This window comes from Oncorhynchus mykiss, chromosome 1 (assembly GCF_013265735.2).
Source record: "Oncorhynchus mykiss isolate Arlee chromosome 1, USDA_OmykA_1.1, whole genome shotgun sequence".
In the NCBI taxonomy this organism is placed as follows: domain Eukaryota; kingdom Metazoa; phylum Chordata; class Actinopteri; order Salmoniformes; family Salmonidae; genus Oncorhynchus; species Oncorhynchus mykiss.
In genome coordinates, this window is record NC_048565.1 from 28,097,897 (window position 1) to 28,123,514 (window position 25,618).

The window sequence follows — 25,618 nt, forward strand, 5'->3', positions numbered from 1 at the left end:
GTACCACTTGTCCTGCGGTAGCCGAGAGAACAGTCTGACTTGGTTGACTGGAGTCTTTTATAATTCTTTGGACCTTCCTCTGACCACCTAGTATAGAGGTCCTGGATGGTAGGAAGCTCGGCCCCAGTGATGTACTGGGCCGTACGTACTACCCTCTGCAGTGCCTACGGTCAAATGCCGAGCAGTTGCCATACCAGGAGGTGATGCAACCTGTCAGGATGCTCTCGATGGTGCAGTTGTGGAACTTTGAGGATCTGGAGAAATGTACCAAATATTTTGTCACCTGAGGGGGAAAGGCGTTGTCGTGCCCTCTTCAAGACTGTCTTGGTGTGTTTGGACCATGATAGTTTGTTGGTGATGTGGACACCAAGGAACTGGAAACCCTCGACCTGCTCTACTACAGGCCCGTCAATGTTAATGGGGGCCTGTTCGGCCCACCTTTTCCTGTAGTCCACGATCAGCTCCTGTCCTGCTCACATTGAGAGGTTGTTGTCATGGTACCACACTGACAGGTCTCCCTATAGGCTGCCGTCTCATCATCGTCGGTGATCGGGCCTAACACCGCTGTCATCAGAAAACGTAATGGTGTTGGGAGTCGTGTTTGAACAGGGAGTACGAGGGGGAGTAAGCACGCACCCAAGGGGCCCCAGAACAAGATTTATGACAGAAAACAGTAACCTGCTTAAATACAGGTGAACAACCCTGTCTGAAGACCCTTCTGAAGCACTTTGTTCCAGCCATAAAATAGGCTGACACACCAGGTTCCAGATAACCAGCTGCTGCTCTTCTGCACACTAACACACAGCTCATATAGTAGCCTCTGCGGTCAACAACAAACAAATGCAAAGATAAACAAGCCCCAGCCAATGCCATGTAGCAGGGTTTGCAAACCTGTCAGTCACACGAGTGAACCAGCAGCAAGCTTCAAGCCCAGAGACAAGATATAGTAATGTCAAGATAAACATTTGAACAAAAACACTGTAGGCCAATATCTTTTTATTAGCTGTACATTCCTCATACATGCCCTCTCAGCCCAACCCAGCCATAATACATGTATTTATGTTGGTTTTCAGATCGTTGCTAAATTCACACAGTACAGCCAGGTACAAAAATGATCAACCCAGAATTTAAGCGCTTGACAAAAAGCAATTTAAACGCAATTACATATAGGAGGAAAAGTCAGGTTGTATCAGCATTAAAAATGTTCTGTGAAAGAAAGTAAATAGTCATCTTAAACAAGTAACAAACTTTATACAAAATATCCTTCCCTCAGTTCTCTCCTCCCCTTTTTGAACGTCATTATCAGAATTTCTCAAGGCTCTCTCCTGTACACATCCCACAATAAAACTATGCAGTTATGACAAAATGGTCTGAGAAATTAACAGTGAACTGGGAGAAATTTTGCTTCACAAGATTACCAAAGCCTCAATAATCATATTTAATTTACAGCTAAGACCTGAAGCTAGTCCAATTGGACACCTTCTACAGCCGTCAAATTCAACTCTGAACCCCGGAGCCAGTATCACTGATTTGTTGTTCCACTCCAAATCAGAGACTGATTTAGACCTGGGACACCAGGTGGGTGCAATTCATTATCAGGTACAACAGAAAACCAGCAGGCTCCGGACCTCATAGTGGAAGAATTGAATACCCCTGCTCAACAATTTCACAGATCTTTACTAAAGCTTTTAAGAATATGAATGCCTTTACCTCATCTTGAAATGCAAAACAAGGTCATCTTTCAAAAACTAGAGCATTAGTGGACTGTGGTTTGGGATGAACAGTGGGATAAGAGTGAGTAATGTACCTCCCATAAATGCGCTACAAATACTCAGGCTAAAAAGCTCAAAACATGGAAGGTCATATAGCCAACATGATTCTTAAAGTAGGCAAAGCCTCCCACATTAGAGATAAGAAAGCCATTTACAGCCTGTGTTCAAAACAGCTACGGTTGACTTCCTTTCCTCCAGCATTAAAGGGCTTTAAATCACTAGAAAAAGATTCAAATGCTGGTAATAAAACTAAAATAAAAAGTATTTACAAGCAAAACGAGCCCAGACTACCTTTTGTACAAACATATCAACCGCAGTCTTAAACTTTGGATGGACGATCTCATTGTCCCTGGCCTGATGTTGATCGAAGCCTCTACAAACTTCAGAATCTGTGACAAGTATAATAATAAGTCATATGGAATATGCAGTAAATAAAACGTTTTTTAAAAGAAAGCCATTCCTATCAACATGCCGAGCTAAAGTTAATTTTAGTCTACAGCAGATATAAGGTTCTAGATTACAAGGCTCACTTGGCACTCACTGTTGCCATGTCAAGGTCACAAACAGGTTACGAAAATAGTTGTTAGATTGGGGGGGGGGGGGGGGGGGGTGTGCAACTGACCACTGCATTAAGTCCCAATGTCCACCATGTGTCAAACCTCAGCTACCACCCCCCTCCATGCACCAATAGATTACAGTAGAGAATGGAGCCATTATTTCACCAAATCTACATTTCTACAGACCAAAGCAACTTTAACTGTTACAGTGAATGCATGGAAGGATGTGGGTTTGAGTGAAAAGAAACAGATGTTAAAAACAAATGATAAAAATAAAGTGTAAGCGGAGTGGTTTGTAATATGGCAGATTGTATGAAGAGGGTGGACAAGGGGACGTCTTCGAGCTGTCTGGGCTAGATCACCGGTCCATCATGCTGAGGATCATCTCAGGGGTGAGATCTCCATTGGGGGCAGCCTCTGCTACAGGCAGCTCCACTGTCTCCACCCCTGCCTCTGCCTCCTCCGACTGCTCCACCACCACCTCTATGGCAGCCTGCTCAGCCTCTGGCTCATTCTTCACTATGATGTTCTCTATGACACCTGTATTCTCATCCTCCACCTGGATGATGGCTGCTGCTGAGGAGACAGAGGTAACACCAGGCATTATAACGCAGCATTACATGGCATTTATTTAGACATTCCATGACATAGGACCAGTGAGGTGTAACTCACCTGCAGCAGCCTTGCCCTTAGGGGCAGCCTTGCTAGCTTTGGCAGGTGAGGCAGGTTTGGGCGCATTCTTGGGGGGTCTACCCCGTTTCCTCTTGACGGGCGGCTCCACAGGGGCGGGGATAGGCTTGGTGGGTGGAGCCTGCTCCAACTCCATCTCCTCCTCCTCCTCTTCCTCCAGCAGTGCCTCTTCGGCATCCTCATCCTCTTCATCAATGTCATCCAGCTCAGGATCAGCATTGTCCTCTGGAGAAGGGAACAGTTAAAGAGTAACACTGATCTCATTACATTCAACGAGAAATAGCAAGTAGAGGTTTGGACTGAAAGAGCTTATTATAGCAAAGTCAATATGACACTACAAATAGATACGTTTCTGTAAAACAGGCCTCACCACTATCGTCGTCATCATCGTCCTTCCTTGAGCGCATCTTCCTCTTCCTCCCACCCCGTCCTCTCTTGGGTGGGGTTCCGTTCTCTCCTTCAGTAGGATCCCCATTACAGTTCTCTGCATGTCTGGCCATGGTGTTCTAAGGAGAGGAACACAAAATATTTAAACAAATTAAATGAAGGGCTATGTCCAAAACATGGCCGTATTCTTCCACTCAGTTGATTTGTGTTTGAGTAAGTGTCCATACCCTGCGGGTGAAGGTCTTGCCACACTTGGTGCACACAAAGGCAGTAGGCACAAAGTTGGGGTCATGGTAGCGCCGGAAGTGCATGTCCAGGAGCTGCTTCTGACGGAAGGTCTTCTCACACTGGCTACAGGCGTACGGCTTCTCTCCTGTGTGCGTGCGCCTGTGCATCAGCATGTGACGCTCCTAGTCAATGTTAAGACAGCAAGAAACACACACATAAGGACAGAGAAACTGCTGGAAATTGTACCAGCTCCATCTCAAAACAATCAGCATTGAACCAGTTTCCATAAACTCTTGCCTTCCTGCCATTGGCCTTGGATAGGATATTTACTGACAAAAGGAGCTAACTCCATCACCATAGCATCACACACTATGCATTTACTCCCATCTAGATCCATCAATCATCCAAGGTTAGAGACAACAGGTTACAGACAGCAGGCCCTCTTACTTGTCTGCAGCAGTAGTCACACTGGTCACACTTGAAGCGTTTCTCATTCTTGTGGGACTTCTGGTGCTGGATGAGAGCATAGCGCTCGTGGAACACAGCATCACAGTAACGGCATTTCCGTCCCTGCTCAATGAACGAGTGCTGCTTACGCAGATGGACGCCTGGAGGAGAGAGGGGGTGTTAAAACCAGCTTATTGAGAGACATGTCATCTGTATACACATTAGGCAAGTTCAAGCACGATGAAGTTTACAGTGGAGATGTCCAAATCATGCTGTCATCATATTGGGATGATCAGGCCAAGTCAACGTCTAGGTATCTAACCCAGGTCACTCTTGCGGGCGATGACTGTGTCACAGTGGGGGCAGTGGAACTTGGCCACGTTCTCTGTGTGCTTCTGCAGGATGTGCATCTTCATGGTTCCACTCTGGGTGAAACGGGCGTGGCAGATGTAGCATTCATACGGCTTCTCTCCTGGAAAACAAAAAAGGAAAACACGAGTGAGCAAGTTCACAACAATCAGGTCAATCACTAATTGTGTTTACACAGTATCCTTGTGGCTGTGCCTCACCTGAGTGTGTCCTCATGTGTCTCTTCAGCTTGTAGGTGTCTCTGCTGGCATAGCTGCACAGACTGCACTGGAACGGACGCTCCCCAGTGTGGGAACGGATGTGCCGCTTTAGCTTGCTCACCTCTACACTGGCATAGTCACACATGGAGCACTTGAAGGGTTTCTCATGAGTGTGTTTGTAGCGACGATGTCGGACCAGCTCTCCACTGGTCACGAAGGCCATGTCACAATCTTGACACTTGTGTGGTCTGGTACCTGTAGACAGAGACCGATAAATGGTATCCAACATGGACAGGACTAACAATATAGGACTGTCCTTTAATGTGACTGATGACACCATACCTGTGTGTGTGTTGAGGTGGTTCCTCAGCAGGGTAACAGTCCTGAAGGCCCTTCCACACAGATGGCACTTGTGTGGCCTCTCGTCCGTGTGGCTCTTCATGTGTCGGTCCAGGTTGGAGCGGCGGGGACAGGTGTAGCTACACAGCTCACACTGGAATGTTTTCTTCACACCTGGAGCATACAAATGCCTAAAGTCAGCACTTGCAGAGGCAAACAGCACCACAACTTGAGTTACAACATTCACTATAAACAAAGGACACAGCAACAGTGGTGCTAGTAATCTCACCCTTCTTCTTGATCTTGGTGGGTTTGGGGGGCTTCATGTTGCCCACCACCTTCTCTGCATTGACCTCAGAGAGCATCCCCTCCTGCTGCTCCTCCTCAAAGTCATAGACAGACACGTCCATGTTGTCTTTGTCCCCCTCAGTGTTGTAGCGCAGCTTGCTCTTCTTTGCTTTCTTGGCAGTCTTCTTGGCCGGGGGTTGGTAGTCTGGGTCTGTGGTCCACTGTGGGTCGTCAGGCTGGGTCTCGCAGTGCAGCTCCTCCTCCTCCTCCTCCTCCTCAGGCTGGACCTGCTGCTCCTCCTGGTGCTGGAGCTCATCCTGCTCCACCGTCTCCACCTCACCATTCGCACCCACCTTCACCACCTGAAGAAGGAGTAGTGTTTTAAGTTTCTTTAGAAGTAGTACATCTAGATATGTACCAGTAGCACAAACCACTGATATAAACCCCTGGGAAAAGATGCTTCCATTAGCTCTGAATGATGTAATATCTAGTCTTGAAGTGCAGTTCTTACCTGGAAGCCCTCTGGCAGGGGCAGGGTGTGGCAGATCATAGGGTTTCCATCTTTGGGCATGGCCGTGGCGTCCACGAAGGTGCCCTGTAGCTCCTCTACAGTGGCCTGCGTTACAGGCACAGCAGAGACAGGCACCTGGACCAGCTGTAGCTCCCCAAGGCCTCCAAGCTGCTGCTCCTCCAAATTGACAACCTGCAGAGTGATGATCTGGGTCTCATCCACTGTGGTGACCGTGGCCTCGTGGGCTGTGATCACAGGGGCGTCCATCACCTCAGTCTTCATCTGCAGCAGGGCAGGGTCCAGGGAATCCATTACCATCATCTCCACATTGACTCCATCCACCAGCTCCTGGGGATCCAGGCCCCCCTCTCCCACAGGCTGCTGGTCCATTACCCCCTCTGCTGCTTGCTGGAGCAGGTCTGCCACCACCTCCTCCCCCTCATAGGTGATGCTGTCCTTGGCCTCAACCACAACATCGGTTGGTCCGCCGTCCATCGGTAATACCTAAGAGAGCCAACCCAAAACCAATCTAGCAATGTAATGTGAACTCATAAATGTTGAAACTGTTTTTTCAATTTGTTGTGAATTTAAATCCCTTTTCAGTACCTGGACATATGATCAACTTAGCTAGGCTTATCAGACAGAAAATGGCATACTGTTCAGCTCACTCAAGATCTCAGACAAAGTTGATGCAACTTCCTCAGCATCCTAAATTGTTACCTGCACCAGAAAGGAATACTTCATCTTTCTAGACCTGCTTGGCTTCCTCAATTTCTGACTCAACTCCCCTGACTGTTACCTGACACTGAACCTGTGGGGAAGACAAACAAGTTGACATTTCTACATAAACCTACTGCATGAATTGAAAGCACAGACACATTCGTAGCTAGTTGGGCCATTCTACGAAGGGTGCAATTGCGGGCCGCAATTTTGATAGCGTACATGAAGTCATATAGCTAGCTAACGTCAGCTAGTCATGTTTATGTACCGCTACCAGCTGGGTTGTAGAGGGAGCTCTACCCTGTTTTGATAAATTCTATCTAGCTAGTGTCGTTGTAGCTCAAGGTAGGCTTTGAAACAGACAACGGACACTGGGTGGAAAATGAACTGCAGTAAGCTTGGAGAAGACATTTCGTTAAACAAAAATCTAGACTACGTGCTCATTAAATGTAGGGCGAAGGGGGACGTCGTTTTACTGGAAACGCTAGTGAAAATGGCTATCGTGGTCATTTGCTGGTTATGCATCTTAATTGTTTGAATTCGGCATGCGCTAGAAGCCAATTTGTCAACCTAACGTTTATGTTGCTAGCTAGCTACTGTAACGTAACCTAACGTTAGCTAGTAAGATGCTGGCGCCTGCTAAAATTTGTTATCGTCTTTGCATCGTGACTTAGACCTTGTTTTAATTGCCAGCTTTTAATATATGATAATTAGTTAGCTAAACTATAACGTAACAGATCAAACTAACGGTTAGCTAATTATCCAAGTTAGCTAGGCCAATGGTAGGGGTTTGCTAACGTTAGCTTTTGCGAAGGCCATTGTGGGCGAAAACACTTAGTTTTGTTACTATTGTTTCGATAATTTATAGCTTTAATAGTTCGTTAACAATACTAGTTAATGGCGTGGAAAGTGACATTACATAGCTAACTTAGCGGTCTAGCTAACCAGTTATACGTTGAATGGCTAGTTAGCTAACTGTATGTAGCTAGCTATGATAGTTACTGTAGCAAGATTATGCATGTGCGATTTAGAAAATTCGTTGTTCTGTGCTGCAATCTGGCGCGTGCTGAGTTGATACACAGCCGCGAGTTTCCATCTCGACTCTGTAAAAAGGCAGGAAACAAAGACGAAGAAAAAGAAAATGGACGCCTGGCCTTAAAACTAAACCAACACGTTGAAGTCTTTAATGATCGATCCTTGCCGAAATGCAAACTAATATAGCTCCAAAAACAGTCGTTATTGCAAAATTGTTGAACTTCTGGGTTATAAATGTTTTTTGCTAAATTTTCAATAACGATAGAGGGAGACAAACACCCCCCGTCTGCCGCCTGGACCGGGAGCCCCATCGTGACACCTAGAGGCCGATTAAAGCTCCTGCAAAGCTCCCCCCTTTTCTGGAAAGTACTCTTACTTTACCTGCTCTTCGTCTTTTATTTCCTCGCTGAATTTGACAGAAAGCCCAGAGTATGTTCTTCAATCTGACCGAGATGGCTGAGAATTACGCACTTCTACTCCGGGGGTTTTAATCCTCTCCCGCTTTTTCAGAAAAGGCTCCGCACAAAATGGCGGCCTTGTGAAGTTTGTGCGCCTGTGCAGAGTGAAGGGGGGCGGTGGCGAAAGGGTGGGTGTAAACCAGTGTAGACATTGAATTATGGGGATTGGCCATGTGGGGCGCTACTTTTGAAATACTGTACACCGTCATGAATAGATCATTTTAGGTTATTTATCATAAATCTAATCGTATTTCATATGAATGTCAAGTTAAAATCTGTTGTACTCTATATTTATTTAACAGGCCTATAATAAACCCAATCTGAATGTGTCTGCCTCTAGTGTATTTGTACCAAAATGAAAACCTGTAATCAGTTTGAACAATTTGTGTCTGCCCCTCATTGCTGTGCCAAAGGCCATGGCTACAGTATCATTAGCTATGGGTCTGTTTATTTTACAATGGCCAAACGTAATTAACATAGGGAAATTATACATTCTCAAACACATTTTTATTAATAATTCATGTACATTTATTGCCAGGCAAGATATGTCAGACTATACTTTTATAGAAAGAAAATCTAAAGAAAATCATTTATTTTAATGCTGCACAATTTGAGTCATATGGAAAATATACTTTGCTGCAGTGTTTATTAGCACTGGATCTCTTCATTCGTAGTCTCATCTCACCACTAACTTGAGGCACTTAGACAACTTAAAAAGCTCCTTCAGTGTATATTGTTATTTTGAAGTCCTATATAAAAAAAAACTGATGAATCTGCTAAGTAAATAATATACAGTGAATGCAGGTTCTCATCACACCCTGATTCCACACTATAATGGCCAGCAGGTGGCCAGTCCTAGCAGTGTGGTTGTCTGTTTAAGTGAGAAGTTGTCTGCTCCAAAAAGGCAAAGTCCAGTCCAGCACAGTTTTAAGTTTTCAATAATAAAAAATACAAAAGAACTCCACCACCAATACAGCAGAAATAATCTTCAGTTATATCGCCAGTGGCGTGAGTCTCAGGAAGTGCATGGTGACTTGAGGCATCAGCACTCAAACCAAATATGAATTTACTCCAATTGTCTCAACAATGCCAACCAAATTACACTACAATTATATAACATATACACTTCCAGTGGGAATATATATTTCCACAAAGCATATAATGATAGTATGGAATGATGGCACTGTAATAACTTTCTTCAAGCATCCTTTCCCGACTGGCATGGCAACAAGCTCCTCATAAGACTGTGGTCCTAGAATTTGGAACTGTTTCACCACCATTATTTCCTGAGGAACAACCCAATCCCTTCCATCCCCATGACTTACTTCAGTACTCCTACCAAACACTCAAAGTCATTCTCCACACAGACCAACGCCAACCTGCTTCCTCACAAATTAAGCAAATAAGTGCATTTCCCCAGAAAAGTAATCATGTCACTTTTCTACTTTGTTCTATCCATGTCTTGATCTGACACAATGATTGCAGTGTCCTTCCATCCATTCATCATCCCAGCTATAATTACATGACTCAGAAGGCAACACCACCAGACCAAAACATACTGTAAGGCAGTAAAATACTTCTACCACTCTTCATCACTTCTACAATTCCACCGTTTTCATGAGTAGTTATCACTTATTTACACACAGGTTGGTAATATGCGAGTTTAGTTCACTGACTTTGCGTCAAGCTGTAGATGTCATCCCAGTGTTAGTGAGTGCATGTGCAAAAGTCAGCATCCTCTTTGCATCTGGGTATATTGCACCCTGTTTGACAGTGTATATTTTAATGTGTGTATGGCATAATGGCTGTAACAGTGTGTTGACATGGGCATGACAGTATCAGTATTCCGTTCTAGTGGCATTAGAAGGCGGTGCTGGCCATGCTGCCAGGGGAGAAGAGGCGTGGCACTCCCTCCTGCAGTGATATCTCAATGTGTCTGTGGGCCAACTTCCCCTCCTCACCTGGACGGGAACACAGAGAAAGTCAATCTCTCACACACACACACACACACACACACACACACACACACCTCTCTTTCCCCGCAAACATCTTATCCCATTATTCCCTCATTCACTAGATCCCTCCCACAGAAAACCCACCCTCTGTGCCCTTGTACCCCTTGATCAAATCAAAGTTTATTGGTTGCATACACAGATTTGCAGGTGCTGGTGTTTCTCGCTCCAACAGTGCAGCAATACCAAGCAATAAAACATTTTAAAACAATATATACATAATCCGGAAAGTATGAGTAATGTCAGAGACCGGAATATACTGTGTGTGTGTGTGTGTGTGTGTGTGTGTGTGTGTGTGTGTGTGTGTGTGTGTGTGTGTGTGTGTGTGTGTGTGTGTGTGTGTGTATAAATATATAATAGCTGTGCCACTAGAGATTCTGGGTTCGAGACCAGGTGCTGTCGCAGCCAGCAGCGACCGAGAGAACCATGGAGCGGCGCACGATTGCCCCAGCATCGTCCGGGTTAGGCCGGCAGGGATGTCCTTGTCCCATTGCGCTCTAGGGACTCCTGTGGCGGGCCGGGCGCAGTGCACGCTGACACGGTCGCCAGGTGTATGGTGTTTCCTCTGACACATTGGTGCGGCTGGCTTCTAGGTTAAGTGGGCATTTTGGCAAGGAGCAGTGCGGCTTGGTTGGGTAGAGTTTCGGAGGACGCACGGCTCTCATCCTTTGCCGATCCCGAGTCTGTACGGGAGTTGCAGCGATGAGACAAGACTAACTACCAATTGGATACCATGAAATGGGGGAGAAAAAGGGGTAAAAAATAATAAATCAATGAAATAAATAAACACACACACACACACACACACACACGTGGACACCTGCTCGTCGAACATCTCATTCCAAAATCATGGGCATTAATATGGAGTTGGTCCCCCCTTTGTTGCTATAACAGGCTCCACAGTTCTGGGAAGGCTTTCAACTAGATGTTGGAACATTGCTGCGGGAACGTGCTTCCATTCAAGCCACAACACATGAGTGAGGTAGGGCAATGATGTTGGGAGATTAGGCCTGGCTCGCAGTCTGCGTTCCAATTCATCCCAAAGGTGTTAAATGGGGTTGAGATCAGGGCTCTGTGCAGGCCAGTCAAGTTCACTTTGTGTACAGGAGCATTGTCATGCTGAAATAGGAAAGGTCCTTCCCTAAACTGTTGCTACAAAGTTGGAAGCACAGAATCATCTTGAAAGTCATTGTATGCTGTAGCGGTAAGATTTTCCTTCACTGGAACTAAGGGGCCTAGCCCGAACCATAAAAACACCCCCAGACCATTATTCCTCCTCCATCAAACTTTACAGTTGGCATTAGGGCAGGAAGTGTTCTCCTGGCATCTGCCAAACCCAGATTTGTTCGTCGGACTGCCAGATGGTAAAGCGTGACAACACTCTGGAATGCGTTTCCACTGCTCCAGAGTCCAATGGCGGCGAGCTTTACACCACCCCAGCAGATGCTTGGCATTGCACATGGTGATTTTAGGCTTGCGTGCGGCTGCTAGTCCATGGAAACCCATATCATAAAGCTCCCGACGAACAGTTCTTGGGCTGACATTGCTCTAGAGACAGTTTAGAACTCTGTAGTGAGTATTGCAACCGAGGAAAGACGATTTGTATGAGCTATGCACTTCAGCACTCAGCAATCCCATTCTGTGAGCTTGTGTGTCCTACCACTTCGCAGCTGAGCCGTTGTTGCTCCTAAACATTTCCACTTCACAATAACAGCACTAACAATTGACCGGAGCAGCTTTAGCTGGGTAGAAATTTGACAAAATGACTTGGGAAGGTGGCATCCTTTGACAGTGCCACGTTGAAAGTCACTGAGCTCTTCAGTGAGGCCATTCCACTGCCAATATTTGTCTATGAAGATTGCAAGGCCGTGTGATCGATTTTATATACCTGTCAGCAAATCTGTCGTTCTGCCCCTGAACAGGCAGTTAAACCCACTGTTCCTAGGCCGTCATTGAAAATAAGAATTTGTTCTTAACTGACTTGCCTAGTTAAATAAAGGTAAAAACAAAATACTTTTGTATATATAGTGTACATACATACATACATACATACATACATACATACAGTGCATTCGGAAAGCATTCAGACACCTCGACTTTTACCACATTTTGTTACGTTACAACCTTATTCATCAATCTAAACACAATACCGCATAATGACAAAGCAATAACAGGTTTAGACATTTTTGCAAATTTACTACAAATAAAAAACAGAAATACCTTATTTTACATAAGTATTCAGACCCTTTGCTATGAGACTCGAAATTGAGCTCAGGTACGTCCTGTTTCCATTGATCATCCTTGAGATGTTTCTACAACTTGGAGTTCACCTGTGGTCAATTCAATTGATTGGACATGATTTGGAAAGGCACACACCTGTTAACAGTGCATGTCAGAGCAAAAACCAAGCCATGAGGTTGATGGAATTGTCCGTGGAGCTCCGAAACTGGATTGTGTCGAGGCACAGATCTGGTGAAGGGAACCAAAAAATGTCTGCAGCATTGAAGGTCCCCAAAAACACAGTGGCCTCCATCATTCTTAAATTGAAGAACTTTAGAACCACCAAGACTCATCCTAGAGCTGGCCGCACGGCCAAACTGAGCAATCGGGGGATTAGGGCCTTGGTCAGGGAGGTGACAAAGAACCCAATGGTCACTCTGACAGAGCTCCAGAGTTCCTGTGTAGAGATGGGAGAACCTTCCAGAAGGACAATCATTTCTGCAGCACTCCACCAATCAAGCCTTTATGATAGAGTGGCCAGACAGAAGTCACTCCTCAGTAAAAAGGCACACAACAGCCCGCTTGGAGTTTGCCAAAACGCACCTAAAGGACTAAAGGGTGACTCTGGTCTGATGAAACCAAGATTGAACTCTTTAGCCTGAATGCCAAGTGTCACGTCTGGAGGAAACCTGGCACCATCCCTACGGTGAGGCATGACGGTGGCAGCATCATGCTGTGGGGATGTTTTTCAGTGGCAGGGATTGGGAGACTAGTCAGGATCGAGGGAAAGATATGATAAAAACCTGCTCCAGAGAGCTCAGGACCTCAGACTGGAGCAAAGGTTCACTTTCCAACAGAACAACGGCCTTAAGCACACAGCCAAGACAACGCAAGAGTGGCTTTGGGACAAGTCTCAATGTCCTTCAGTGGCCCAGCCAGAGCCCGGACTTGAACCCGATCGAACATCTCTGGAGAGACCTGAAAATAGCTGTGCAGCAACACTCCCCATCCAACCTGAGCGCTTGAAAGGATCTTCAGAAGAGAATATGAGAAATTACCCAAATATAGGCGTGCAAAGCATGTAGCGTCATACCCAAGAAGGCCCAAGGCTGTAAACGCATCTCCTTCCTGAGTGGTATGACGGTTGCGTGGTCCCATGGTGTTTATACTTGCGTACTATTGTTTGTACAGATGAACGTGGTACCATCAGGCGTTTGGAAATTGCTCCCAAGGATGAACCAGACTTGTGGAGGTCTACATTTTTTTTCCTGAGGTCTTGGTTGATTTCTTTTGATTTTCTCATGATATCAAGCAAAGAGGCACTGAGTTTGAATGTAGGCCTTGAAGTACATCCACAGATACACCTCCAATTGACTCAAGAAATGTCAATTAGCCTATCAGAAGCTTCTAAAGACATGACATAATTTGGGGGAATTTTCCAAGCTGTTCAAAGGCACAGTCAACTTAGTGTATGTAAACTTCTGACTCACTGGTATTGTGATACAGTGAATTATAAGTGAAATTATCTGTCTGTAAACAATTGTTGGAAAAATTACTTGTGTCATGCACAAGTTAGATGTCCTAACCGACTAGCCAAAACTATAGTTCGTTAGCAAGAAATTTGTGCAGTGGTTGAAAAACGAGTTTTAATGACTCCAACCTAAATGTATGTAAACTTCTGACTTCAACTGGAAGATCTCCCTTATCAAACATGTATTTTTTATCTTTCTACTCACCAAGCACCAGCAGCGCTTGTTTGGCAGCATCCCTCACATCCTCCTTGTCTGATCGACAGAGATAGACCAGCTGGTCGATGCTCTCTTTGGCCTGCAGAACATAAAAACAGAGTGGACTCAACAGTCTGAATCCAGACACTAGGGTAGGTAGAGGTAAAAAACAGAGAGCATAGAGATTGTTGAAGAGATGTGACTAATAAGTGGTGAGACTGACCTTCAGACATGCAAGTGCTTTACAGCCACACACTCGCGTCTCCACACTCTCATTCTCCAGAAGCTCCAGACAGCTTACTAGGGCCTGGGGTAAATTGCCAAAATACACTATAACTTACCCAAACAAACATAAATCCACACTGGTGATCCTAGCAACAAGATAACACTTTTTAAGAAGTGCATTTTAAAAGTGCTACAGTGAATAGGGCCTGAATTAATGCATCTCGGTCTCACCCTCTCTCGATGGCGTGGCTGGTCGGCGAGGCTCCGGAGCAGTGAGCTGGCAGAGGCAGACACCTTCCCCCGTGGGTCCCTGAGCAGCAGGCTGACAGCATGCAGGCCGTCCCTCTTCAGGCTGCTCTCTGGAGGCCTCTTCAGGGCCTTCACCAGTACCTCCTGGTCCCCTGACTGCAGGCTCTGAACCAGCCACACTGAGGGGGGGAAATGGGTGGAGGTGGAGGACAGGGAAGAAGAAAAAGAAACAGGGTAGACAGTGTGTTGTGGAAGGAAGAAGGTAGTAAAAAAGAGAGTGAATGAGGAAGGATGGAATGGCGATAGAAAGAAGAGAATAGAAGGAGGTGAGTATGTTATAATGGGTTTGGTGAAACAACAACGAGAGCAATCAGCCTTTTAAATGCACCATGACTGACCATAGAGCCAAGTGGCTGTCTGTAACCTAGTACACATTAACTTATTAATTCAAACTAACTCCACGCAATTGTCAATCTCCCAGACACTAACCCTCCTCCGCTAGTTCAATGATGTGTGTGTCCAAATCGCTCACTCCCTCGGCTTCTAGGTAGCTCCAGAACTGGAAGAGGGTCAGCATGTCTCTGGCCACCACACCCCCACGCTTGGGCAGCCTCCTCTCCAGAATTCTCTCCACCAGACGCAAGAACACTAGATACAGCACAGAGAGATGGGTTAGACGTGACAAGATGGCACATCACAGGCCACTGGAACCAAAGCCAGGAGCATTGCTGATCCAAACTCCTTAGGGAGAGTGTTTTAGACCATGTATCACTATGTTTAAATATTATATATGCCATTTAGCAGACACTTTTATTCAAAGTGACTTACATACATTTTATGTATGGTGGGCCCGGGAATCGAACGTTACAAGCGCCATGCTCTACCAACTGAGCTACAAAGGAACATATTATAAATCATATAATGCATGATAGACACACACAGAGACACAACAACCGTATCACACCTGTGTCTGCCAGGCTAACTCCTCTCTCGGGCAGTCTGTTGGTGTAAGCAGCGGCCAGAGTTGTGAGGAAAGCGTCTGTGGAGGTGCTGTACACACTGCCATCATCCGTACACTGCTGCCATAGCAATGTTGCCCCTTGGCACTGTTCTAACTGGGGAACCACTACTCCAGGACAGAGAGGCAGTAGAAGGCAGGCAGACGGAAAAGAAAACAAGTTAGAGATGGTAGTAATTGAATCATTTACAATTACAGTAGTTAACCTTTGTCATTATTGCCTTAGCTCTGTCAGTGACTAAGCTAATATGCTGTTTTATTGTCCTCCTTACAGCAATAATGAACTCACCCTCATCTGGCTGAGTGGCTCCTCCAGGGGTCTCCTTGGCAACACGTCTGATGAGCTCGAGGACGCGGGCCTCCCTGAGCAGGCGGTCCAGCGCATACATCTCCCCACAGCGCAGAGGCCCAAAGGTCCCCAGCCTCTGCACAGCATCAGCCATTAGGAGTCATAGGTACCACATAGCCAAAATCAGGACATTTGGTAAGACCACATATGTCAATTTGAAATTGTTTTATTACATTACAACTGGGAGCTGTTGCTCTGCTTATCGATCATGTTGACAGCGCAACACAAACGCAAGATCCAAGTAGAACTTATGTTTGAGATTTGAATTCTTAAACTCATTTGGTTTAGTCTCATACATAAGGGGACCATGGGGTGATTTGTTACTCATATGAGTATGTCATGTTCCTCACCAGAAGTTGTGCACTGCAGTTTTTCAGATGGACCAGTAGTGTATGGTCTAGAGCCTGGCAGCCTGTGCTCACAGGTCCAGAGGAGTGGGACTCCCAGCATCTCTCCTCACAGCACTCATCCTCCCCTGCACTCTCCTCTGGTGGCCTGCCGGGGGCGCTGTGGTGCTCACTAAACCACAATCACACAGGAGCCCAGGTATTAGCACATCAGGAGTGTTGTTTATTTGTACTTAACAAAAAAAAAACGTTATTTAACTAGGCAAGTCAGTGCAAGTTGTTACCCTAGAGTGGTACCCCGTAGAGCCATGGCTCTACATATCATGCCACCTTTAGACCAGATGAGGGCATTATCATTCAGAATACCAATGAACTTTTCTTATCCTTACTAACATCCAGCATATTTAAATGTGTGTTGCGCCACTAGATGGTAGTAAGTAACCACACAGAAATCCAACTAGCTCCTCCACCAGCAAAACTTCTCATCTTTAAAACTGACTGTGAAGGAACATAGAGAGGGAGGCCATTTTATGGACCCTGACCCGTCTGTCACACTCTTTTTCTCCCCATCCTCCTCCGCCTCTTCATCCTCCAGGTCTGAGGTATTGAGGAAGTCAAAGCTGCCGAGAGCCGTCTCCACCGCCAGACTCTGGACACTGGACGAACAACTGCATGTATGGCCCTTCAGAACACACACGTACACATGTTATAGAGAGACAGACAGACAGACATGCACACACGTACTCAAACATACAGCACACATACAGTAACAAAAGCATACATTTTTCAGCAAACCATATCACTGCCAAAAGTCCTGATTGTAATTTGGAAAAGGATCATCTGAGGAAAGTATCTGGGAACAAAACAGTGTGTTCTAAAATTATGCCGTGATGAAATGAAGAATAATAGAGAAACTCAAATGCATCTGTGTTTCCTATCGCCTTGTCAGAGGGTTTGGCTCAGTGAGCTCTGATGCTTATCTGTGTCTCAGTTGGGAAGAAGGTGGGTGTGTGTACGTGTAAGAGGCTGACGACCGCCCAGCGACAGTACACACACATCTCCCGCTGCAGCATTGTGAGATGGAAACATTTAGACTGAGCTGAAGGGCAGGAAGTTCCGCACCCTGATCTCAATCCCACAGGGGACTGTGGGATTATGGAACTCTGAAATCTACTCAACCCCCACCAACGTCCCCCTCACTCTTATGAAGTGGTCATTTCCATTGTCAGGTACAACATAAAACACAAGAGACAGAGCCATATATGTACACACTACACAGACACACTTCACACACACAGCTATAACTTACCGTTAATGTCTCCTCCAGTAGTCTGAGCTCCTGCTCCAGGACCTGTAACTCAGGAAACTGTCCTCTGTAGTCATCCAGAGAGGCGATGACTGCACTCAGGGCTTCCTCAACTTCACTGTCCACAGCCTGCTGCTTCTCACCCTCTGTGGGGTTGGCCACTACTACAGGCCCAGGCTTCTCGGCCTCCTCCACCACTGCCCTGTGGGCAGTATATGATATTTCCTCTGTGCTCTGGGTCTGTGCTTGTGAGTCTGCCCTGAGATCCAGCGAGGTACCTTGCTGAGACACAGCATCAGTCCTAGCGGGGGCAGAGCTCTGGAGTTCTGGCTTTACCTCTGAAACAGCCCCTGAAACAACCTCTAACCCCATGTCTGACTCTATAGACCCTGCAGAATACCTGCTCTCTGGCCTGCTCTCCTCCACAGTGACAGTAGCTGGGGCGAGTGGCTCAGATGGTTCCCCGACCACCACAGTCTCAGCTGGGACAGGGGCTGACTCCGCCCTGGCAGGCATCTCCATCTCAATATCGTTTATAGAGATCCCAGACTGCAGGGAGGTGGCCTCAGAGGGCTCCACTGATTCGCAAGTTGACCTGTCCATCAGTACGCCATCGGCACTGTTCTCACTGATATGGCTGAGGGAGCGTGAATAACGTGTTTGGCCGTTAGGCACAGCCTGTTTCCCAGAATCTTCCACTTTCCCTGCTGCTCCAGTGTCTGGCTCCTCCTTCTGCACATCCTCCGGTTTGGCTAAGCGGGTAGGGGTGGAGGTGGCAGAGTCTCTGGGAGCAAAGGAGATCTCAATGGAGGGCGCGGCGGCCTGAACCTCTAGCTGGACCAGATTCTTGTTGGCATGACGCAGCCCCAGGGACAGCTGGGGGCTGGACGAGTCATCTGACGACTCCGAGGAGTTAGACCAGGCTGTGCCATTCTCCATCTCCTCCTGCCTCCTCAGCATGTTCTACAGTGAGAGGGAGAGAAAAAATAGAGAGAAAGCGAGACAGAGGGAGGGAGGAAGAGCACAAGGGTGACAAAGTCAAATGGAGACACTACCATCAAGTTTTGAAGATGGGACTAGTCCAGCAGACATTCAGTATAACTGAAAGTCAGATAGACAAAGGGCTGAGGGCCCCTGTAAACCCATGCCAAACATTATAAACCAGAGCATAGCTGCCTGGCCTCTGGCCCAGAAAGCAAACAAACTCCCTGCTCCCTTTAATTAACATCTCATTTATCAGGCCTCTGCTTTCGCTGGGCATCCAGGCAACACCTCAATGGAACAATAAGAACAAATACACGCTTCATATTGAGAGCTGGAGGCTGCGTCTGTTTCCCAGCGCTCTCGGTCATTGAGAATACTACTAAAGACTATTTTAAAACCCAACAAGGAACATAACATCTAAACATAAACACAGAGATTCTTTGTGGCCAACCCTACAGAGGTTCTAAACAATTGACAGCACAACACAACACAATCTACAAAGACCTACTGTGAGTTCCTCTACGGAGGTTCTATTACCATGCTCTCCCACAAATACCACACCTTTAACTAGTAACTACTGAGGGATTTAGTGGGATGTCTGTAGTGGCCAGCAGCACTTACGTCAGTCTGCATGTTAGCAGAGCCCAGATGGACTGAGGAGACATCACTGCAGGAGCAGCTCTGAGACAGTCTCTCAGCCAGAGTGTCACGGAACACATCCAGCAGGGACCAGCGGTGTTTGGGGGACATCATGCTCCTCGACAGACTCCTCGGAGCCGTCTTTACACCACCAGGTAAAGCAGGAGAGGGCCGTGAGAAAGGTCCACTAGTGGACCAATGCAACTACACATCACAGCTAGACTACACAGTCGTTCTCGTCACCCTAACTCAATCAAGTTATTGAATTAAGACAAATAGGTGCTGGAGTATTTAGCTGGCCCATTGACAAAACAGACCAATACATCCTGCTAGCTTTGTGAACCAGCACACGTGTACAGAAAACCTCCTGATGCAGCACAACAACCACCACTGACAGACTACATGTTGCATTACAGAACATGTCCTGGATACTTGGCAGCAGATTAACCTTGCGGCAGGCTATCAGTGAGTCACCAGGGAGGAAAAGGATAAGGCTCAGTACAGCTGGTAGAACGGTAGCAAGCTTTGTGCGCCATTATGAACATAGTTAACTATAGCTGAGACACCCCTTTAAAGGAAAACTTCACCCAATAACTATTTTGGTATTTGTTTCATTAGTCCATTATTGATATAGTCCCAAAATGTTTTGCCTGTCAGCAATCAAGCTTAAGATATATAACTTTCAAAATACAGAAATACAGTCGGCACAATGCCTTTTGCATCATATGATGCTGCGTTTTGAATCATGTGACAGTTACTGTCTCAGATGGAAAAATCATTCATCAAAGAGTGCCTCTGAGGTAGAATGGATGAGATGACAGCAGGAGACTTCCGGTGCCATGGATGGAAATTAAATGGGTTAAGAGGGCTATCACTTAGATTCATTCGAAGAACCATTCCTCAATTACAGCTCATTACTCCATGGATTATGGACCATATTAAGAAAGAGGACACTGTTTAGAGCACAGGGTTAGAGTCAGGGTACTCACATAGAAGGCCTGTTCTCGTAAGGAGGGGGTATCAGGAGGACTCTGGTTGTAGGTGGAGAAGCGTTTGTTCACCGTGGGGGGTTTGTTGACAGTGCTGGCGGCCGAGGCTTGGTCATCCTTGTCGAAAGGGCTGACAGAGAGATAAAAAGGGCACAGAAACTTAATACTAGACCCATACACAAATATATGCACACCACACATACATGTCCGTGCACTAGTGGTGGTATCCAGGTCACCACACTGATGTGGTGGTCACCACACTGATGTGATAGCCACTCACTTCCAGGTAACCTCCAGGCTCAGTTTGATTGTCCCCAGGTCATTGATGTCCACAGCCACCGTCCGGGGTAGAGCAGCAAAGAGGTCTTTGGTCTCACATGACACGTTCCCCACTACCACATGATTGGCCAGGCTCTTCAGCTCTGTCACCTAGGAAAACATAGTAAGACATCACAATTAGTGATTCTGGTATGATCTAAATCTCTCCAAACCCCATCCCAGATACCTGCTCTCCAAACCCCATCCCAGCTCTCCAAACCCCATCCCAGATGCCTGCTCTCCAAACCCCATCCCAGCTCTCCAAACCCCATCTCGATGCCTGCTCTCCAAACCCCATCCCAGCTCTCCAAACCCCATCCCGATGCCTGCTCTCCAAACCCCATCCCGATGCATGCTCTCCAAACCCCATCCCGATGCCTGCTCTCCAAACCCCATCCCGATGCCAGCTCTCCAAACCCCAACCCGATGCCTGCTCTCCAAACCCCAACCCAGCTCTCCAAACCCCATCCCAGCTCTCCAAACCCCATCCCAGCTCTCCAAACCCCATCCCAGCTCTCCAAACCCCATCCCAGCTCTCCAAACCCCATCCCAGCTCTCCAAACCCCATCCCAGAAGCCTGCTCTCCAAACCCCATCCCAGATGCCTGCTCTCCAAACCCCATCCCAGATGCCTGCTCTCCAAACCCCATCCCAGATGCCTGCTCTCCAAACCCCATCCCAGATGCCTGCTCTCCAAACCCCATCCCAGATGCCTGCTCTCCAAACCCCATCCCAGATGCCTGCTCTCCAAACCCCATCCCAGATGCCTGCTCTCCAAACCCCATCCCAGATGCCTGCTCTCCAAACCCCATCCCAGATGCCTGCTCTCCAAACCCCATCCCAGATGCCTGCTCTCCAAACCCCATCCCAGATGCCTGCTCTCCAAACCCCATCCCAGATGCCTGCTCTCCAAACCCCATCCCAGATGCCTGCTCTCCATACCCCATCCCAGATGCCTGCTCTCCATACCCCATCCCAGATGCCTGCTCTCCAAACCCCATCCCAGATGCCTGCTCTCCAAACCCCATCCCAGATGCCTGCTCTCCAAACCCCATCCCAGATGCCTGCTCTCCAAACCCCATCCCAGATGCCTGCTCTCCAAACCCCATCCCAGATGCCTGCTCTCCAAACCCCATCCCAGATGCCTGCTCTCCAAACCCCATCCAGATGCCTGCTCTCCAAACCCCATCCCAGATGCCTGCTCTCCAAACCCCCCTTGTTCATTCATTCTGTGTCTCCTGACTTTCCGATCCCTTGACATGATTAGGGAAAGTAATGAAATCAGTGAGGGAGAAAAACAAGCACATATCCAGCTGCTCTCCTCTCACTGAGCTGTTATATCCATTACCTCTGAGCCTTCGCTTCACACACAGATGTGACAAAGTGAATGTGAGTGAGAGTGACGATCTCTCTCTCTGTGTGTGTGTGTGTGTGTGTGTGTGTGTGTGTGTGTGTGTGTGTGTTCATCTGTATACTAGTTTTAGGGCAGGATTTGCTGCTTCATACCTTTATTGATAGGAACTCTGTGATGAGAGGCAGAAAGACCATGTCCTCGCTGTCCCACACCTGCTTGCCATTGATCTCCATCCTTCCCCTCAGCTTCCAGCGCTGCCGCCCATACTTCATAAAGATCTGAAAGGTCAGGGGTCAGGTTTAGGTTCAATATGGAATAACAGAAACACACAATGAGCCAGTCACTGTCACATTTATCTTAGTCTTCACACATTTGCTCATTCTTAAGCCTTCGCTGAGTCATTTGTGTTTGTGCTGAATGCAGAGTAAAGCTATGGAGGTTCTGTTTAAAGGTGCCTTCTCCCTGCGAGGGAATGGAGTGTGACACTGACTCACATTGATTATGCTGTCAATCATCACTAAATCTATGCATGTTAAACAGACGGAGGCAGTGCTGACCCATGAACGCCTTTCCTTTTCCAATTACCCTCCTCCTGCAGTCTGCAGATAGCCCAGCTCTGAGAGGCCATGTTACTGTGGCATATACACTCCCTCACTCCCTCCACCAGCACTAACGCTTAGAATAGTGACGCTGTGGCAGCCATGCAGAAACTACTCCTGCAAGGACAGCAAAAGTGGAGGGAACAGAGAGAGGGAGAGAGCGCGATAAAAGGAGAGAGAAAGAAAAACTCACCTCATACGTGTCCCCAGCACAAAGCCGTGCGAACCCTGCTAGACCTGCAACAAACAACAAATGTTTCAAGACCACATACAAGGAAACAAACAATCTTACAATGCAACCGTTTGATTGGAATAGACCAACAGGAAGAGAAGATACACTGGGGTCCAGAGTCACAACAGACAAAGAAGATGGACACACTGACATGAACGTACCCTTCATCTTAACATGGAATTCCCCCAGCTGGTTTTCCAGCTCGCTCTCCAGCATGCACATGTTCTGCAAAAAGCAGGAGAGAGAGAATGTTATGGAAAAGCCTTCAAAGCAAAAACATTAGGCAGTCAACACTACAATCATTGTACTAATATCATAGAGCACAGCTCTGGGGGAACGAGAGCACCTGTTCTTAGTCCGGTTACCCTACAGTCTTTGAACTCCGTCTCAGGACAATGACTCTGTCCTCGGCTTCCTGTACATCTGATCCTGGCACTCCCTCCCTTCTTTCCCTCACTGATCAACTCTCCTCTCTCACCCCTCACCTCTGTGTACTCTTTGTAGCCTTTGTTGGCCTCAGAGAGGCTCTCTCTGGCCTCGCGGCTGCCCTGGGAGACTGTGTAGGCCTTCACCATCTTATTGGCCCCATCCCTCAGCCGGTGCTGCATACAGTAGGCCTCATACAGCTCGTCAATCTGAAGAGGACAAAACACATGGATGGTTACTTTCATTTGACTTTTACAGTGGTTATACAATTGTATATCACAATTATATATATATTTTTTTAAATGTTTTATTCACCAAACATTAAAACACACTGCACACCCTAAAACTCTTCATGAATCTTTTTCAATAATAGTAATCCATTTAGTGGTGACATAGAGTTCCATTATCATGGAACCATAAAGCATGTAATTGCACCATAATCCTTCCTTTGGTTTTTGACAGTTTAACGACTTCTGGAAAAAAAAGTGTGTCTGGAAAATTAAGATGGGACTGCAATACAGTGGAACTCCAGATGGTGACATTCCACTGGCCCCACACACACACACACACACACACACACACAAAGTAATAACCTTTGCTTCCTGTTGTTGGCTTTCTTATTGGTCTACGACCTCCTCCTGCACCTCATTTTCCCACATATACACTATATGTACAAAAGTATGTGGACACCCCCTTCAATTTAGTGGATTCGGCCATTCCATTTCACTCACTACAGAGTTCCTAACTGCCTCTGGAAGCAACTTCAGCACAAGAACTGTTCATCGGGAGCTTCATGATATGGGTTTCCATGGATAAGCAGCGTCGGCTGGAGTAGTGTAAAGCCATTGGACTCTGTAAAGCCAGAACTTCTTCATCACAGTTGGAAAAGCATTCCAGGTGAAGCTAGTTGAGAGAATGTCAAGAGTGTGCAAAACTGTTATCAAGGCAAAAGGTGGCTATTTGAAGAATCTCAAATATAAAATATATTTTGATTTGTTTAACACATTTTTGGTTACTACATGATTCCATATGTGTTATTTCATAGTTTTGATGTCTTCACTATTATTCTACAATGTAGAAAATAGTAACAAATTAAAGATAACCCCTTGAATGAGTAGGTGTTCTAAAACTTTTGACCGGTAGTGTACATGTCTGTCTGAGCATGACATCCAGACAGTGCAGTGTATCCTGGATAGGTCCCACTCGAAGACCTTTCCTACTCCTCAGCCTGGTCGTCGTGCCACTGCCTGGTCACCGTGTTGACAATCTCCGACTGCCTGGCCAGGGCTGCCCTGCAGAGAGCCCTCCCTATTGAAATCACCTCTCCCCTCCCATTTCACCCCCCTTCCCATCGTACCCGCCGCCACACCCCCCTTGGAGAATAAAGAAGCAACGACTCTTTATGAGGAGTCATAACCTTGAATACCCCCTCGGTTTTCAAATCAAGTAGAGGGCTTGGGCTGTTGCACGATAGCAACCAAAGCCCATGTAAGTCAGTTTATAACATTCTATCATTGGTTACTCAGAGTTGCCCATATTGACATTGGCTGCGGCCTCAGGCCCTATGGTGCTAACCGTGGAAAAGTAATAGCTCGTTTGAATTGGAGACTCCATGTGGCTTTAAAAATTGTAAAAAGGACTTGGGGTGAACATTAGGAGCTTACTTCCTAAACTGGATTACATCAAGATCTGCGCCTAGCAGACTAATCCAGACATTCTGGTATTGACTGAAACTTGGATCTCTGGGGACATTCTGGACTCTGATATACATATTGAGGGCTATAATGTGTTCAGAGCTGACATACAGGGTAGAGGTGGTGGAGTGGCCATTCTTATTAAAACATCTGTCTCTTTACTCAAATATATGTCCCTTGCCCAAAAACATTAGAGCTATTATCTTCGAGCCTTGTCTAGGGAAAATGTATCCATAACCGTTATAGGGGTGTACCGTCCTCCCTCGGCTAACCTTGGTGCACTCGAGGAGTTAACTAGTTTGTTGTCTTCTTTTACTAAATCAGAAGTTACTATACAGGGTGACCTAAATTATGATTGGGAAATGCAGGCTTCAGACAATCTAAAAGACATGTGTAATGATCTAAACCTGACCCAGCTGGTGACTAAGCCTACATGGCCCAACCCTAAAGATCCATCAGTCCTCCACTACCTCAACCCTAATTTTAACAAATACACAAGAGAAATTGTGTTTCTACTGGTGTCTTCGCCCAAGACATTAGTGACAATTCCCCAGTTGTTTGTGTTAGAAATGTGAGAACACAAAAATATCAGCCTCGTGTCATCACAAAGAGGAACTTTAAAACCTTCAGTCAACAGCTTTTTTACAGGATCTTTATTTTAGTGACCTTGACTGTAGTTCAGCTATCCCTGAACCTGATTTATATTTGAGCCTTTTTGCAGAAGTCTTCAAATCTTTGTGGGCAATCATGCTCTCTTCAAAAAATGAAGGGTTAAAGGCAGATGGAATGTCTGGAACACTCCGGAATTATCAGAAGTCATTCGTAAAAGAGATGATGCTTGGATCAAGGCCAGGAATACAGGCTTAGTCCCGGACTGGCAAGCTTTAAAGCAACTGAGGAATCATTGTGTAAGACAAAATCAGAAAGGAT

General features: G+C 46.4%; 2 protein-coding genes across 9 annotated transcripts in view; both read right to left on the reverse strand.

Moving 5' to 3' along the window:
- Window positions 1–979: 979 nt before the first annotated feature.
- On the reverse strand, window positions 980–8,121 carry ctcf (CCCTC-binding factor (zinc finger protein)). Of its 5 annotated transcripts, XM_021597685.2 has the most exons (12): window positions 7,511–7,892; window positions 6,509–6,599; window positions 5,789–6,292; window positions 5,279–5,639; window positions 4,993–5,163; window positions 4,651–4,905; window positions 4,404–4,553; window positions 4,082–4,242; window positions 3,634–3,816; window positions 3,390–3,525; window positions 3,002–3,244; window positions 980–2,905 (listed from the first exon to the last, which is right to left on the reverse strand). In XM_021597685.2, the coding sequence occupies exons 2-12, from the start codon at window positions 6,530–6,532 to the stop codon at window positions 2,688–2,690; spliced, it is 2,406 nt and encodes an 801-aa protein (XP_021453360.2). In that variant the 5' UTR covers window positions 6,533–6,599; window positions 7,511–7,892; the 3' UTR covers window positions 980–2,687. The 5 variants fall into 5 exon arrangements, with proteins under 5 accessions (XP_021453360.2, XP_036830918.1, XP_021453377.2 ...); XM_036975023.1 differs by lacking the exons at window positions 6,509–6,599; window positions 7,511–7,892 and adding an exon at window positions 7,920–8,121; XM_021597702.2 differs by lacking the exons at window positions 6,509–6,599; window positions 7,511–7,892 and adding an exon at window positions 7,925–8,118.
- Window positions 8,122–8,489: 368 nt separating this feature from the next.
- ripor1 (RHO family interacting cell polarization regulator 1) overlaps window positions 8,490–25,618 on the reverse strand; it is a 114,444-nt gene continuing 97,315 nt past the window's right edge. For 3 of the 4 annotated variants that reach the window (XM_021597646.2, XM_021597638.2, XM_021597630.2), the window contains exons 7-23: window positions 23,054–23,203; window positions 22,730–22,793; window positions 22,530–22,573; window positions 21,890–22,015; window positions 20,347–20,495; window positions 20,067–20,196; window positions 19,060–19,218; window positions 17,458–18,417; window positions 16,691–16,830; window positions 16,152–16,320; window positions 15,742–15,877; window positions 15,399–15,560; window positions 14,924–15,082; window positions 14,417–14,613; window positions 14,184–14,267; window positions 13,970–14,060; window positions 8,490–9,962 (exon numbers count right to left, since the gene is read on the reverse strand). In XM_021597646.2, coding sequence (XP_021453321.2) covers window positions 9,862–9,962; window positions 13,970–14,060; window positions 14,184–14,267; window positions 14,417–14,613; window positions 14,924–15,082; window positions 15,399–15,560; window positions 15,742–15,877; window positions 16,152–16,320; window positions 16,691–16,830; window positions 17,458–18,417; window positions 19,060–19,218; window positions 20,067–20,196; window positions 20,347–20,495; window positions 21,890–22,015; window positions 22,530–22,573; window positions 22,730–22,793; window positions 23,054–23,203 — 3,021 coding nt within the window. In that variant the 3' untranslated portion in view covers window positions 8,490–9,861. The remainder of the gene's footprint in view (window positions 9,963–13,969; window positions 14,061–14,183; window positions 14,268–14,416; window positions 14,614–14,923; window positions 15,083–15,398; window positions 15,561–15,741; window positions 15,878–16,151; window positions 16,321–16,690; window positions 16,831–17,457; window positions 18,418–19,059; window positions 19,219–20,066; window positions 20,197–20,346; window positions 20,496–21,889; window positions 22,016–22,529; window positions 22,574–22,729; window positions 22,794–23,053; window positions 23,204–25,618) is intronic. The other variant, XM_021597656.2, reaches the window with a different exon arrangement.

Coding starts and splice junctions, on each gene's coding strand:
- ctcf (XM_021597685.2), bottom strand. CDS start 6,532: ATGAAGTATTCCTTTCTGGTGCAG. Junction 4,906..4,992: donor CCACCTCAACACACACACAG/GTATGGTGTCAT, acceptor CTCTGTCTACAG/GTACCAGACCACACAAGTGT. Junction 3,526..3,633: donor GCAAGACCTTCACCCGCAGG/GTATGGACACTT, acceptor TCCTCTCCTTAG/AACACCATGGCCAGACATGC.